General features: G+C 40.9%; 1 protein-coding gene across 4 annotated transcripts in view; it reads left to right on the top strand.

Moving 5' to 3' along the window:
• Nucleotides 1–14,237, top strand: part of CXADR (CXADR cell adhesion molecule) — a 61,620-nt gene that overhangs the window by 27,546 nt on the left and 19,837 nt on the right. For 3 of the 4 annotated variants that reach the window (XM_080829883.1, XM_080829882.1, XM_080829881.1), the window contains exons 2-6: nucleotides 1,461–1,627; nucleotides 5,303–5,507; nucleotides 11,635–11,790; nucleotides 13,233–13,355; nucleotides 13,671–13,809. In XM_080829883.1, coding sequence (XP_080686009.1) covers nucleotides 1,461–1,627; nucleotides 5,303–5,507; nucleotides 11,635–11,790; nucleotides 13,233–13,355; nucleotides 13,671–13,809 — 790 coding nt within the window. The remainder of the gene's footprint in view (nucleotides 1–1,460; nucleotides 1,628–5,302; nucleotides 5,508–11,634; nucleotides 11,791–13,232; nucleotides 13,356–13,670; nucleotides 13,810–14,237) is intronic. The other variant, XM_080829884.1, reaches the window with a different exon arrangement.

Genomic DNA, 14,237 nt, shown 5'->3' with positions numbered 1-14,237 from the left:
TGAGTTGTCATCAGATTTATTGCTTATAAATATTTTTAAGGGGCATCTGGGTAGCTCAGTTGGTTAAGCGTTTGACTCTTAAAAAAAAAAAAAAGGCATCTGACTCTTGATTTCATCTCAGGTCATGACTGAGATTGAGGAGATAAGCCCCAGGTCAGGCACTGGGCCTGAAGCCCGAGTCTGTCTCTTCCTCTTCCCCTCCCCATCGCTCAGCTTGCTCTCAAAAAAAAAAAAAAAAAAAAAAAGTATTTTTAAGCATTCAGTAAAAATTATAGAATCTAATTTAATAAAGATTTATTTAACATAAGCTCTTTGCTCAGTGTAGGACTTGAACTCATGACTCTGAGATAAAGAGCCCATGCTCTGTTGACTGAGCCAGCTGGGCCCCTCTAATTTAATAAAAATTTAGAATTAAAGAAACCTTGGTAGAAAACCTGTCAAGATTCCAGATGAATGGATAAAGATGGTGTGGTGTATACACACACACACACATACACATGTACATATATACATATATATATGTGTATATATACATATATATGTGTATATCCACGTCTTTGCAAATTGTATAGATTTATGTGTGTATATATATGTATATATGTATATACATATACATATGTATATATGTGTATATATATGTGTGTATACACATATATCTATACAACTTGCAACGATGCGGATGGAACTAGAGGGTATTATGCTAAACGAAATTAGTCATTCAGAGAAAGACAGTTATCATATGATCTCACTGATATGTGCAATTTGAGAAATAAGGCAGAGGATCATAAGGGAAGAGAGGGAAAAATGAAACAAGATGAAACCAGAGAGGGAGACAAACTCTTAATCTCAGGAAACAAATTGAGGGTTTCTGCAGTGGAGGGGTGTGGGAGGGATGGGGTAGGTGAGTGACGGACATTGGGGAGGGTATGTGTTGTGATGAGCACGGTAAACTGTGTAAAACAGATGAATCACCCACCTGCACCCCTGAAACAAATAATACATTATATGTTAATAATAAAAAAAAAAAGAAAGAAAACCTGTCAAAATCCATCAGCATGTGCCCCAGCAGAAAGAGTTACCAGTGTGTCTGGCACTGTGACAAGTAGGAATTAATGTAGCCCTGAGTTAGTACAATATAACTGACCTTTTAGAGACTCTAGCTAAGTTGAGTTTTAAACATCTGCTTGGATATAGGATACCCTCTACTAATAGAAACTTGTATCTCATATGATGTTGGGAGATTCACAATGCTCTTAAAGGAAATTGTATCGAATAAGATGATACTAATATTGGCATTCCATTTCTACAAAGGCACAAACTGAAAACTGGGGACCGCTGAGCTTGAACCTCATCACTCTGGACACAAATCACACCCTGTTCTACTGAACAGCTGGGGTGCGGTGAGTGTGCTGCTGGCCTAACAGCGGATGCTTAGTCCCTGTGCGTGTTTCTTTCTCCAGATTTCACCAGCAGTTTGAGTATCACTACTCCTGATCAGATGATTGAAAAGGCCAAAGGAGAAACTGCTTATTTGCCGTGCAAATTTACCCTTAGTCCAGAAGACCAGGGACCACTGGACATCGAGTGGCTGCTATCACCAGCTGATAATCAGAAGGTGGATCAAGTGGTAAGTTCGCTAAATGCTTGCTCACTTAGTAGATGTCCGTTGAACTTCTTAGGTGTCCGTCACTGTGCTGGTCACACAGGCAGAGGTGGGGACTATGTAGAAAGCCCCAGGCTTCTCTGGCTTGTGGTCTGGGTGAGGAAGGCAGTCACTGTGATGGAAAGTGAGGACGTGCGTGTAATGGATGAAATGGTTAAGTGGCCTAAGATTTTTTTTTTTTTTTTTAAGATTTTATTTATTTATTTGACAGAGAGAGAGATCACAAGTAGGCAGAGAGGCAGGCAGAGAGGGGGGGCGAAGCAGGCTCCCTGCTGAACAGAGAGCCCGATGCGGGGCTCAATCCCAGGACCCTGGGACCGTGACCTGAGGCGAAAGCAGAGGCTTTAACCCACTGAGCCAGCCACCCAGGCGCCTCTGACTTAAGATTTCTTAGTGAGGGCTTTAAAGAAGAAGAGGAGCTTAGGAATGTTCTGAAAATCTGGAGTTGGACATGTGAGTCAGGGAGTGGTAGGAGGAGGGTATGTGGAGAAGGCTTGATAGATAGCATGGCAGGAATATGCATAATGTGTTAGGGGACAGCAAGTAAACGAGACTTTGTGAAGAATTAGAATTCGTCTTTTTGTTTTTGTTTTACTTTTTAATTTTTTTTAAAGAATTCATTTTTTTAACACAAGGATTCTCTTACCAGTATAAGGGTCCTCGAGTGTAACAGTGTAATGCAAATACATATTCACAACAGTCTGTTTTCCATATTCTTCAAGTTAAATATCCTGAATAATTTCTTAAAAAGCAAAACAAAATCTTCATAGCAAAACAATTTATAAAGTATTTAATCTAAAAAATGAAATAGCAAAATACCGTTACGGAAATTTTCCTAATTATGAAGTATTAAGTATTATTAAGTAGTAATTTAATTTAGTTTAATTTAGTTAAACTAATAGTTGACTGTAGCAGGGGACCGGGCTGGAGAAGTTAGCCATCCTCACTCCCTGTGTGATCTCTTTAGTCAGCAAACAGGGACCATGTGCTATGCACTTAACATATGCTGGGAAGTGTTTTATAGATTTGAATTATATATTGTTCTTTAAGCCTTAAAACACCCTACAATGAGAATTTTTATGCATGTGAAGAAGAGGAAATGGAGGCCCAGGGTCACACAGCTGGCAACAGATGCAGATGGGGTTTGAGCTGAGGTCTCTCTCGCTTCCTACTGCACTTTATGATCCCTGGCATGATCCCACACTGCCTCCCGTGGTTCATAAGCCTCTGTCTTCCTGTAGAATAGGAAAAAGACACCTACCTCTCATGGTTGTGATGAGAATGCATAAGGATTTTATAAGTTTAAAAGTCCTGTAAAAATTAATTCAGTGCCAAGTCCATAAACAAAGCAAGTCAAATAGATGTGGTTTGCATCTTAGCTGTGGGACTTTGCAAAAGTTGGTGTGTGAGAGCCATTGCTCTCCTCAGCTTCAGGGTTAAATGCGGACGGCGCCACACCATCCTTGCAGTGTTGTGAAGAGGAATCAGAATTGCCTGGTCGATGTTAGTTCTCTGTCGCATGACTGCAGTTGTGGTACTGTTTCCTTGGGAAAATACTAAGAGAGTTTACAAAATAACTAACAGTGAGGATGCATCTTGTCAGACTCATTAAAAAGCTGCTAAAGTGTGTTTATAACACAATGAGGGATTGAGTATTGTAGACTGAACAAGGGAGTCACTAGTTCAGTGCGGAGGAGGATAGGACAGCCTCGTTTGAGTCAGCTCTGGACCTTTCAACTGCTGCTTTTATTTACTTAGCAAACTGGTATTGAGTGCAGACATTTAATATATACATTTTAAAATTTAGTGGACAGAGGGTGGGATTAGCATCACAAGGGGTGATGATACCGAAAATAACCCAAGTCCCTGCCATCAAGAAATTCCTGCAGAGGACACTGCTATTCTGGTTATACTGCCCATAATTAACATCTTAGATAAAAATTACTTGCAGGATATAGACTAGTCATGTTCTTTGATTATTACTTGAGTTTGGTGCCGCTGCTCTTTGACCCTTAGGTCTCAGGTGACCAGAATGAAGGATTTCGTTAGCAAGTGTGAAAAAATTATCAAGTATGTTAATTTGGGTGATAGAGATGACTATTGTAATTCTTCTCCAAGCCAAGTTTAACACAGAATTTTATTTTCCCTCTAAATCTAGCCTTTAGTTATTTCCATTAAAGCTTGTAACAGTGGTCCAGAAAATTCAGTGGAATTAGAAAGGGGTCTTTGCTCTTTGTCTCAGAAGACTAGTTGAAAGGTCCTGTTACCCTGGGCACATATATCCCAAGAGGTTTATAACTTTGTCTTTTAGAGTCTAGAACCCTCAAGTGCCTCCGACTTTGTATTAAGATAAAAAAAAAATGTCTTTTTTGTTGTTGTTAGAGTCTACCCGTAAATTATCACAAGCATTTTTCGGGGAATAAGGGTGGTGGTATTTACCTGATTTTATACATTTGGTTGACATGCTGTAAGCTCTGAGACCGCCGAAAAGCAGCGTGCATAGGAATTCACACATCTGTGCTCTTGTCCGGTCCAACTAAACTACTCTCTTACGTAGGGCTGTATTACTTACGTTGGGTCTTGGCTTTCCTATTTATTTATTAAATTTTTCTTGTGAATTTGTTTTTATTGGGATATAAAGGATGGGTTGGGGAATGTCATGGGGGTTATGCCTTACCCGGGTAAATGTCCACTGTGAGCTGCCTGGGAGAACTTCTGGAGCTTTTTCTTTTTGGAGCCGCTGCTTTCGCTGCCAGCAGCCTCTTCAGGTCCACTGGTGAGTGGCTCCTGGTTTTCCATTTAAAATGAAAGTGTGCGACCATACTCAAGGATTCCATTGATCTCTGTTTTCTTTCTTTCTTTCTTTTTCTTTCTCCTTCTTTCTCTCTAAGATTTTATTTATTACTATTTTTTAAATTTCTTTCTTGAGAGAGAGAGTGCAAGTGGGTTGAGGGACAGGGGGAGGGGAGAGAGAATCTCAAGCAGGCTTCATGCTCAGTGTAGAGCCTGATGTGAGGCTCAGTCTCAGGACTCTAAGATCATGATGAGTAAAATCAAGAGCCAGATGCTTAAGTGACTGAGCCACCCAGGTGCCCCAAGATTTGATTTGATTTGATTTTTTTAAAAGATTTATTTCTTAAAAACACATTATTTACTTGAGAAAGACAATGAGAGCACCAGCAGGGTTGGGGGACACACAAGTGCACTCTCCACACAAGCGGAAACGGGGGGACAGAGGGAGAGGGAGAAGCAGGCTTTCCGCTGAGCAGAGAGCCTGACGCAGTGCTTGATCCCAGGACTTTGGGATCATGACCTCAGTTGAAGGCAGACGCTTAACTGACTGAGCCCCTCTAGAGCACAGCCCTTCCCATGATTTCATCTTTAAGTAATCTTTACACCCATCATGGGATTCAAACTTAGAACCCCAAGATCAAGAGTCGTATGTTCTACTGACTGAGCCAGCCAGACACCCTGTGATGTCTTGTTTTCTTAATATGTGATTTGAATAATTATAGTTTTCCTGATGATACTGTGTTTTTATTCTTTTTTTGGATCCTACAGAAAGTACCATGGTGTATCCACAGCTCCTTTAATGGGACAGAGGGTTTGCTTATTTGTTTTTTCCCTGTCTTATTTCAGATTATTTTATATTCTGGAGACAAAATTTATGACGACTACTATCAAGATCTGAAAGGACGAGTACATTTTACAAGTAGTGACCTCAAATCTGGTGACGCATCAATAAATGTAACAAATTTACGGTTGTCGGATATTGGCACGTATCAGTGCAAAGTGAAAAAAGCTCCTGGTGTTGGAAATAAGAAGATTCAGCTGACAGTTCTTGGTAAATTGTTTGTATTAATGTTACTTGTTACCAGAGTAATACAACATGGTTCTGTAGTAGCAGCATTTGAAGTAATCCTAATGTCCTCAAATAACATAAAACCAGCACCATTTTTTGGATTAAAAATATAAGAGGTGATCAGCTTCTTTGTGAAATTCATGAAAGAGTTTAAAGGCAAATGAAAGAGTTTTGTGATATGGAAAAAGAACCCCAGGCAGGCTTTAGGAAATCCAGGTGGGGTTTTTTTGGTATTTTTCTTAGATTTGCCTTGGCCTCAGCCTACCTTTGGAAACACAAAAAGATGTAATTATCCTTAAATCTCTATCCTATTCCATTCAGTTCAGAAGTGGTTGTTATGGGCACCTCAAGCTTTTTTCAAACTATGTAACTTTAATAAATGAGATTTCTATGATGAATACTTGGAGTATTTAGAACAGAGAAGATGGAACATGGTAGAACAAATATTAAGGGGATAAGGCCACTAGACATCAGATAATCATTTATATTTTTTTTATTTTTTAAAAGATTTTATTTATTTGACAGGCAGAGAGAGAGGGAACATAAGCAGAGGGAGTCGGAGAGGCAGAAGCAGGCTTCCCACTGAGCAGGGAGCCTGTTGCAGGGCTCGATCCCACGACCTTGGGATCATGACCTGAGCCGAAGGCAGTGGCTTAACCACTGAGTCACCCAGGCACCCCATCAGATAATTATTTTAACCTCTCTGAGCATCACTGTTTTTCATCCTTAAGGTAAAGGGATTAGACAGATGATCACTAGGCTGTCTTGTTTTCTCTATGACAGTTAAGAAGGAGATTAGTAAACTGCCAAAGACTGCAGTGTTCATTCTTCTCTAGATTCTGTGGTTGTGCACAAGCAGTCTTAATTCCTTCCAACTGAGAAACTGAAAGGTTATTGTTTATAAGTATACTTCTAAAGTCTTAACATGGTAGACTTTACCCAGAAGTACAATGGCTACCATGTAGAAAAACACAGTTGTCTAGCTCTGTTTTATGATAGGAAATTCCCCTGTTTTGTGACCTAAGGTGTCCTGTTTTAGGTTTCACTTGGAGACCCATTTTTGGAAGGAAATTTGGGTCTCTGGAACTGCCTGGCATACCCCTAGAGTAACCAATCAAGGCAGTTCTCCACCCACATCAACTCTGTCTCATTCCTTCTGTTTTAGAGAAGTGATTGGTGGTGGGGAGGGTGCAAAAGTTAGAGGTGTTGGATTCCAGACTCCTTTAAAACACCACTCTTTTCTAAAGAATGAGTGTAAGAGCTGGTGGAGACTAGGAGCAAGGATGTGGATTCTCGTGCACTCCAGTGGCAACTTCAGGGGTTGTCTTTGGTAAGACTGCCTTCCACTGACAGCATTGTTGAGTGCGTACACAAGGAAGTCCTGGTAAAAGGCACTTCGTCCTGAATGGCCCTGGTTCAAAATATTTCCTGTGGTATGAAAGCCACTGAACCTGAATAGGGAACCAGGAGAGAGAATATGGTAACACTGGGAATTCTAGCTTCTGTGTCTTCATTTACTAAACATGGAGTCACCTTTCTTTCTCATAAATGTGAAAGCAGGTAACATTTTAATAACTTGTCTGAACTCTTATCCCAGGCCCAGGCATACCTGGGATTATAACTCTATGAATCTTCTTTTATTTAACACATTCTCCAGGAAACATTGAGTTGAGATAGAGATGGAATTTTAACTGGTCCGTAATGTACCGACTATACCTGTTATCAGAATTTCTTTGTTGTGGACCCTGGAGTGGGCAGGTACAGTGGGAAGAATGCAGTTGGCTCACATTCCCAGGAATGGTGTGAACAAGCACAATATGTGTGGGTGTGTGTATGTTCCCATGGGACCAGGTTCTGTATTGAATTTGAAGGTCCTGACTGGAGGGATCACTACAGCACAAGGCAGCTCATTTCCCAGAAGGAACCTGAGTCAGTAATAACGGTTGGCACATAATGTGGCTAAGCACACTCATGACAGCAGCCATGACCGCCATGCAGGAGAGATGTCCCATTTTCATTAAACCTCACAACCCAGCATTTCATACCTCAGGATGGATAAGGGAGAAGCACTGACAGTAACTCCTTTTGTTACGTCTGTGGGGGATCACCATGGCCTCACAAGCTGTGAATCCAAACCAGGGAGGGAGGAGGCATGAAGTGGAGGGTAAGAGGAGAAAGGGAAGTGATTACTGAGGGCCAGTGGGGATGACTAATGCTCTGATTTGACAAGCTGTGTCAGAGCTGGAGGAGAATTTCCCGTAGTGCTCTCTTCCATGTTCTCAGATGAGTCATGGCTGCTGCTGGGAGACACTCCCAGAATTTTCTCTTGCAAGTGACTGTTGAATGGAAGCTTCTATGTTAGCTCTGCCTGAGACATCTGCTTGGATAGTCTAGAGGAAAGACAAACGAAGTGCCCTCTAGGGACCAGACCCAGTGTTAGTCCAGTGGAACTCAGTTCACTTGGAGGCCTTGCCTAATACCTTCATTTGCTTCTGGGGAATCTGGAGGAGATGCCACCAAGGCGTTCACAGAGTAATGATGCTTATTCATTGAGCCCTGTGTGCTGTGTGGACATGACCTGGAATGACTGTGAGCTGCCTGGGTGTGAGGGTGAAGTGTTACTATAGCTTGCCCCATTGCCAGAGCCTGCCTTACTCTTCAGATAGGCCAAAAGTTCATGTGGATGCTGCTCAGTAACAAAGGGAATTGATTGAGGGTTAATATGTGACCAAACATCACTAACACCTTCTGCCCCTTGACCTCTGAAAGAGCATATGATTGAGACCTTTTGATATAAACAGATTACGTTTTCTTGATGAGTAGAACAACAATTAATTTGTTTCCTGGTTGTATACAGCCCAGTCGCATGTGGGGTAGCTCATTGAACGCTGGCCCTGAGGGATTTGTAAGCCATCGGTAAAGGACAAGGCATTTTTCCCCCCATTTTTTATTTTGAAATAGTTTCAAAATAAAATAGAAAAGTTTCTCTAACTGAACATGACTGTTTTCCTCTCTGTGAGTGCAAAAAAAGAAAAGTATCTTGGGACCCACTTTGAGACTATGCAAATATCTTGTTTCTCCTCAAACTTTTGCCCCTGATTTCTGTGCACGACTTCACTTGGAGACAGGGTATTTTGTTGTTGTTCCATAACTTAACCCATCTATTATAGGCTAGCGGTGTTTTAAATGGTGGAGCTTCTCCTGGTCTTTCAGCTCCTTTAGTTACTTTACTGTGATGGCAGAAGTGCTGTTTATCCAGGCACCCTTGGCTACTATTTTCATGTAGGAGCCACAATGCCAGATCCCCACAGCTCGTCTTCATCTTGGTTTTGCCACAGAAGGAGCATGTGTACTTGGCATGCTGGCTCCTGTCAGTCTTCTGCACCATTTTCCTGAAGGAGGCACCACAATAGGCAACGATTCCGACCTTGATGCATTTAGCCACGTCGCTGTAAACTAGATCTGAGCCCAGAGCACGGTGTTTTCAACCAAGCAAAAATAGCATTTCTGGATGGATGATGTGATGTCCCTTACTGGAATTGAGAGTGTTTCTCCCACAGACTGATGCAGGCCATTAGCGTGGAGGGGTGATGGTAGGGTATGTGTATGGAGTGCAGTGTTATTATACTGCTGGGACGCTGCCTGCGTACAAGTTGGTGGACATGCACCTTTTCTTGAGAAAGACTGTTGGCTGTGCTAATGATCATGGAAGCAAATATTCTGGGGACAATGGCCAGGTATCCTGGAACCCCAGGCCAAAGAAACATTAGAAGATAAGACTTTTGTATCTGTAAGTCTTCCTTTGTGGTTTTTATCTTTCTTTCAGTATACCAAGTGCCATGAATTACGAGTTATCTTCCTGTGGTATAATGGTTGGGTTTGGCATGTGAAAGACTTCCACTTGCTCCTCCCAGTGGAAAGCAGGGCCCCTCCAGAGTGACACCCAGAAGCCAGGATTGGTAACCTCTTGTTCTGTTACAGGCAGAGTGTGTATCTCAAGCTCAGTGGGGCCTTGAATTTTTTCAGCAGCCACTTTAAGTAACTGCCCATTACTGGATGTATTTGGTTTATGGGAAAGGGATATTTTGTTAGAAAAGATGAAGGTTAGGGTTAGAACACTATATTACCAATACCTTTTTGATGTATGAAGCAATGCTTTAATATCTCACAATATCTGCTAATTTATGTAGTAAAGGATATATTTGGTAGTTTGAAGAAATGAAGAAAAGAGCTCATTTCTTTGAAGATTCACAGGTTGAAATAATTTGCAAAACTGATGTAAAAGTTTTTCATTGATGTAGTTCCCCAGGGCAACTGATCAATCTGAAAAAGGAACATATTTGCTTAGGAAAGAGAACAGTGCAATTAAATGCATGTGTCCATCCTTGTTAAAAGGTACAGGCAGTGAAAAGAGTGGAGAAATGAAATCAAATTTAAGTATTATCAAGGAATGTGTAAAGATGTGAGATCATGAATGCCAACCTTTGATAAAGATGCTCCGCAGTAATTCTCTTGGTCAACTTTGGAAAACAGTTCGAATGTTTCTTATTGAGTTAAACATGCACTTACTAGATATGATCCAGGAATTACCAAGAAAAAGGAAAATATGTGAATATTTACATAGTGTTGAAGCAGCATTTGTAATAGCACAAAACTGTAGAACCCATTTACATTTTCACAGCAGTGAAACAATAAAAGCCCATCTCCAGGCCTGGAAGAATAAAAATTAGCTCCAACTGAAAAAGAAGCAAGCAGGCCTGCTATTTACCAGACCGGGAAGACATGCAATAAAACCCGCCGTTCATAGGGAACTCTGTTCCTCCCAAGGTCGTGGAGTAGGGGTAACCTAGAAACTGCTGTTACTTCCCCATTCTTGCCCCCCACTTTACTCATCTTTTCCTGGGGTCCGCTGTTGCTAAATGGCCCTCATCTCCAGCGTAATCCCTGCTTCTCCTAATCTTGCCTTGGAAGTAGCCTCTGATTTAGAACGGGTCCACACCGCTCTTAGCCCATACTCAGAATCTTTCAGGATCCCTCCTCTAATGGTGAGAGGCAACACATCTTTTCCCCTGGAGTTTAGCTGATTGAGCTTTAACACAAGCCCTAAAACTGGAAACCATGTTCGCCGGTGGATGAATGGGGAAGCAAATCTGTGTTCTAGTCCCTTGATAGAATACAGCTCAGCATTAAAAAAGAATGATCTAGTGACTGCATGGATCAGCATCAAAAGACAGCAAATAAAAGGAATAAGACTGAAAAAAAAAAAGTAAATGGGTATTATTCCATTTATATGATTCTAGAAGCAGTAGAACAAATCTAGTGTGTGCTAGAAATTTGATATGTGGCTGCCTGGGACCAGGATTTTGGCATCAGATCTCAGCATGAGGGAAATTGCTTGGGAGAGGGTAAGCCATGCTTGATGGTGGTGCTCACACATTTGTTCAAAATGATCCCCCCAGAAGATGCAGTTGTGTTGATTTTATTGCATGTACATTGTATCATAAATTCAGCAGAAGAGTAAGAAATGCCAAGGTGTTATTCCAGTGTTTGGAGTGAGTTACAAGGAATGGGTTTAGCAGCGGCTCTAAGCAGTTTCCCAGAGAGACCTGGAGTGTAACGTCAGGTTTACCTTTTTATAACAGTGATCTCTGGATGGTTTGGGTTAATGTAAATGCAGAGTGTTAATTGGTCCTGTTATCAGCATTATTTGTTATAAATCCCCCGAATGGTAAGATAACAGCACTCAGAGGGATATGACATGGCACAGACTCCCAGAGTGCTACCTTCATGTCAGGCACTGAGTAGAAGAACAGGTAAGGATTGGAGGGAAGTGGAAGCCGCCTGCACCATCCTTTATTCGGATGCGCCCCTTGGAATGAAGGAGCCCAGAGCCCCTGCCTGAGAGGCCTGAGCTCATTCGTGCCTGCTTCGTGTTGCGTAGTTGAGTGAACTGGTACTGATGACTTCTTACTGTCTTTCTGTCTTGTCACCTCAGAACTCAGGACCACATGATAATGAGTCAGTGGTTGTTGCAATGCACTGTGTGTTTAATCCTTGCAAACATAAGTTCTGTTGTCTTGTGTAAAGTTACCATTTACTCTTTTCTCAGTTAAGCCGTCAGGTATAAGATGTTACGTTGATGGATCAGAAGAAATTGGAAATGACTTCAAACTAAAATGTGAACCAAAGGAAGGTTCGCTTCCGTTACAGTATGAATGGCAGAAGTTGTCCAACTCACAGAAACTGCCCGCTTTATGGTTACCAGGTACTGGTGATATTACAGATTGTACTATATGCCATAAGTTTGGACTTAGATCTAGTAGTGTGTGTGTGTGTGTGTGTGTGTGTGTGTGTATTTTGAAATTCCCAGATCTGTACAAAACAATCAGGATTCCATGAGAATTATTCAGTGTTTTATAATGACAACTTAGTGTCATATCGTGTTAATGATATTTTTATAATCACACTGCTTAGGATATTATTGTTTCTTTGTTGTGTATTTTTTAATTGATAGTAATACTGGTGAAAATATAATCATAATGTAGACAATGGCTTAGTTATAGTGAGAGTAGAATCTTGAATGCTTTGCCTAGATTTATGATGAAGTAGGATTTCTTTCCACCTCTTCCTTTTCTCAAACTAAGAGACCAAAACTATATGACCCCTTCTGACTCTGAAACATCTTTCTTCCATCTGCGGGGATAAAATAGGTTTTGAAATCTTCTGCACCAAAGAGCCTTTGTGATGGAATTTTTGGTTTTGTTTTTTAAAGTAATCTCTAGGCCCAGTGTGGGGCTCAAACTCCTCACTGCCCTGAGATCAGGAGTTGCATGTTCTACCAGTTGAGTCAGCCAGGCACCCCACTGTTTTTTAGAATCAGTGTGCCTCTGCTTCAGCTGAGACTGTATGTGGCTAAGGCAGTTATGGATACTCTGGCTTGTGATACAAATGAACTGGAGGGCAGTAACAGCTGGTCCTTGAACAACACAGATTTGAACCATGGAGGTCCATTTATAGATGGGTTTTTTTTTTACAGAGGGTACTGTAAATGTATTTTCCTTACAATTTTCTTAGTAGCATTTTCTTCCTAGCTTACTCATTGTAAGAATGCAGTATATAACACAGATACAATGCAAAACATGTCTGTCGGCTGTTTATGCTATTGTAAGGTTTCCAGTCAAGAGTAGGCTAATTATAGTTACATTCCGGGGACACATGGGTGGCTCCGTTGATTGAGCGTCGGACTCTTGGTTTCTGCTCAGGTGCTGATCTCGGGGTCGCGAGATAGAGCCCGTGTCAGGCTCCGGGCTCAGTGCAGTCAGTTTGAGATTCTCTCTCCCCCTCTCCCTCTGCGCCCCCTGCTCGTGTGTGCACTGTCTCGCTCTAAATAAATAATAAAATCCTTTAAAAAATTACAGTTAAATTTTGGGGGGGTCAAAAGTTATACCCTGATCATTAACTGTGCAGGAAATCAGAATCCTTACACGCCTGCCCGTGCCCCCCACCTCCTGCCACTGTTTGAGAGTCAGCTGTGTCTGTGTTCTGGAGGCGTCCACATGTCTCCATAGACACTTGTTCATACCCAGCTTCCGTTTGTCTCACTTTTACCTGGATTGTCAAGCTTAATAAGGTTTGCCTCTACTAAAAACTTAGCAATACAATATTGTAAAGATGGGTTATGCCTTATACTCCCTTTTTTCCCCATAGACATGAAGTCACCTGTTATATCTGTAAAAAATGCCTCTACTGAGTACTCTGGGACATACAGTTGTACAGTCACAAACAGAGTAGGCTCCGATCAGTGCCAGCTGCGCCTGAATGTTGTTCCACGTAAGTACCTTCTTTCTGTCTGTTGTGATGACGTCTGTTTGCGTTGTCTTCATATAGCTTCCTTTGGTTCAGTCAGCAAGTGTGTATTGAGGGCAAGGGGATGTTAACTTGGCAAAGCACTCTGTGACTTGGTTATTTGCTATTCTAAGTCATGGGAAGGGGAAAAAATATATAGCCTTTATTATTGTAATGACATTAAGAAGGTAAGAGTTGTCAAATTGACTCTTGTATTTAGACATTAACCTTCAATATGACTAGATATGGATACAGTTTTTTTTTACTATTAATTATTTTCTTATTAACATCTTATTCTAGCTTCAAATAGAGCTGGAACAATTGCAGGAGCTGTTGTAGGAATTTTGCTTGCTCTAGTGCTCATTGGTCTTATCGTCTTTTGCTGTCGTAAAAAGCGCAGAGAAGAAAAATATGAAAAGGAAGTTCATCATGATATCAGGTAATTAAGTGACACAAGAGTTGGCTGATATAAATTAAATTTTTTATATCTCTAAAGCATTAATTCTCTTAACCATCTGAAGCGTTTGCTCTTTCCCTCAATACATTTGAAAGCGTTATGTGTGTGGAACCAACCAACCTCTGTTGTGCCCTGCCTCCGGCCCTTATTTTGAATCCTATTTTAAGAGCTACTGCAAATGCTTATCTTAAGACTGTCTGCCTTCTCCCAATAAAGTGCAGGCATGAAGTTTTTCAAAAAAGGAGCAGATGTTGGGGTTTAGAAAGAAAGACCCGCTAGTATCAAGTGACATTGGTAATTTATAGAACTGTTAGTAACAGTGATTTTATTTTTTAATATTCTAAACTAGTAGATCTTTTTTTTTTTTTTTTTTTTTTTTTTTTTTTTAAAGATTTATTTTATTTATTTGA

Source organism: Martes martes, assembly GCF_963455335.1.
Source record: "Martes martes genome assembly, chromosome: 1".
NCBI classification, from domain to species: domain Eukaryota; kingdom Metazoa; phylum Chordata; class Mammalia; order Carnivora; family Mustelidae; genus Martes; species Martes martes.
This window is presented reverse-complemented; position numbering and strand designations above follow the sequence as displayed.